The sequence below is a fragment of the Penaeus monodon genome, chromosome 5 (assembly GCF_015228065.2).
Source record: "Penaeus monodon isolate SGIC_2016 chromosome 5, NSTDA_Pmon_1, whole genome shotgun sequence".
Classification (NCBI taxonomy): Eukaryota; Metazoa; Arthropoda; class Malacostraca; order Decapoda; family Penaeidae; genus Penaeus; species Penaeus monodon.
In genome coordinates, this window is record NC_051390.1 from 49534365 (window position 1) to 49536864 (window position 2500).

At 55.9% G+C, this 2500-nt stretch overlaps 1 protein-coding gene across 1 annotated transcript in view; it reads right to left on the minus strand.

Annotated features, from left to right (window-relative positions):
- LOC119573241 (transcription factor SOX-9-like) overlaps positions 1-2500 on the minus strand; it is a 13372-nt gene that overhangs the window by 167 nt on the left and 10705 nt on the right. Inside the window, exon 2 of the mRNA XM_037920371.1 lies at positions 1-1977. This exon is cut by the window's left edge and continues 167 nt beyond it. Coding sequence (XP_037776299.1) covers positions 490-1977 — 1488 coding nt within the window. The 3' untranslated portion in view covers positions 1-489. The remainder of the gene's footprint in view (positions 1978-2500) is intronic.

Here is a 2500-nt window from a genome sequence, read left to right on the forward strand (position 1 = left end):
CTTACATATTTAGTATATGAGTTTTGTTCGCTTTTTCTCCTTAGTATGATCTCGTGGTGACTGACTAGAGGTACAGTTTTGTTCAGGTAAGAACTTAAATACTGGGCAAGCACATAACTTATCAACTTGAACTGGTAACTATTACTACAGATACCCGGTAACGATTTATATACTGTATATATATATACTGCATTATGTACACGTGAATGCGAGTCGCTGAGCTTAAAACAGCACTTCAGCAGACACTTGACTCCCGACAGCAACTCTTCCGCTTCGCCAAACAAGTTCCTTACGAAGAAACAGTCATAATAAATAAGAAAAATAGAATAATAGCGGTAATAATAATGATAATAATAATTAAGATGATAACAACAACAATATACAGCCGCACTGGCGAAATTCGTTGAATTAAAACAGGAGAGAAGTTTTTGAAAGACATGAACAGTAGCCGATGAGAGAGCGCGCGCGCGCGTCCGCACCCGGCGGCGCTCACGAGTTGATCCAGGCGTTCATGATCTCGAAGTCGGCCAGCACGTTCGACGGCGACGACGAGGCCACGCCCACGTTCGCCCAACCGCCGTTCCCGCCGTTCCCGCCGCCGCCGCCGTTCCCGCCGCCGCCGCCGCCGCCGCCGCCGCCGCCGCCGACCGAGCCGCCCGACTCGTAGCCCAGGTCGGCCAGGGACTCGAGCTCCACCTTCAGGTCAGAGGTCATGGGGATGAGCTCCGTGACCCCGATGTTGTCGAGGTCGTCGAGGGTCGCCGGGTGCGCTTCCGGCGCCTCCACCTTGACCACGGGGACCTGCTGCTGCTGCTGCTGTTGGTGCTGCTGTTGGTGTCGCTGCTGCTGCTGTTGGTGCTGCTGCTGTTGGTGTTGTTGCTGTTGGTGGTGGTGGTGCTGGTGGTGCTGCGGATGCTGTTGTTGCTGGTGGTGAGGATGGTGATTTTGGTGCTGTTGGTGGTGATGGTGGTGGTGGTGGTGGTGGTGATGTGGCTGGTGGTGGTGGTGGTGCTCGGGGACGGCCGGCCCGAAGAAGGACGCCTGCGAGTTGACGGGCGAGTAGAGACACGTCTGGTGGAACTCCTGCTCGTGCTGCTGCTGCTGCTGCTGCTGCTGGCGGTGGTGGGCCAGCAGCTGCTCGGCGAACTCCGGCTCTTGCTTCAGGTAGCTCATGTTGGCGAGGGAGTCGTGCTTCAGGAAGCTGTTGGCCAGCTTCTGGTCGGGGAAGAAGCCGGCGGCGAAGGCGGGCTGTCTGGGGGGAGCGCCGCCGAAAGCGCCGCCGCAGCCGCCGTTCGCCGCGGCCTTTCTGCTGCCCGGCGACGCGAGGGCGCTCGGGACGGCGCTGTGGAAGGCGGCGGACGAGCGCGTCATGCTCTCGATCCTCGCACAGTACGTCTGCGTCGGGGCCAAGGACGTCGACCTGACGAAGGTGTGCTCGTCGAAGTTGAAGGCGCTCTCGGGCGAGTCGGGCAGGTCGGAGGTGGTCGGGCTGGTGGGCACGCGCGGCGGCGACGTCGGCGTGAGCGGCAGCGACCAGCCGACGGGGTCGTCCAGCGCCTGCATGTCCATCGGGTGCCCCTGGGGCAGCCCCGCCTTGCCCGCCTGCGCGCAGTCCTTGCTGCTCGGCTTGATGCTGCCGGCGAACTCCTTGCAGATGCTGTTCATCTGGTGCACCTTGGCCACCTTGCCGCCGCTGCGCTCCGACACGCCCTTCAGCGGGTCCTTCGACTTCTTGCGCGGGCGGTACTTGTAGTCGGGGTACTCGCGGAGGTGCAGCTGCTTCAGCCGCTCGGCCTCCTCGCGGTACGGGCGGCGCTGCTCCTCCGTCAGCAGCTTCCAGCGGCGCCCCAGCTGCTTCGAGATCTCGGCGTTGTGCGTGTCGGGCGCGAACTTGACGATCTCGCGGCGCTCCATCTGCGACCACACCATGAAGGCGTTCATCGGGCGCTTGATGTGGTTCGGAGGGTGCTTCTTGGTCTGCGGAGAGAGGGGAGGGAACGTTAATAAACGGGTAACGAAGAGAAAGTGAGATGGAGAGATAGGGGGGTAACGGAGGGAGAGAAAGAGAAAGAGTGGGAGTGAGAGTGGAAAGAGAGACAGACAGACAGACAGAGAAAGAGGAGTAACTACATCGAAAACACTAAACTCAAAAAAAAACGCAATCTCATTTTCTGTTTAAAAAAAAAAAGAAAGAAAAAGAATATAATCGTCACTTTTAAAAACTTGAATATTTCTCACACATTCCTCCCAACACATTATGAAAGAATGTAAAGCCCCGAGGGATTTTGGCTTAATAAAAAAAAAAAGAATAGAAAATAGTTTTCTTTTTTTAATCATCTTTACGCCTAAATATATTCTCGAAGGACAGGGTCGCGTCATCCTCGCATCCCAGTCATGTGAAATATGTAAGTCAGCCTCTACATTCAACTAGAATAGCCAAGTCACTCCTACATTTAAAGATATTTCTTATATCACACGTGCTGATAAAGGCAGAAAATTA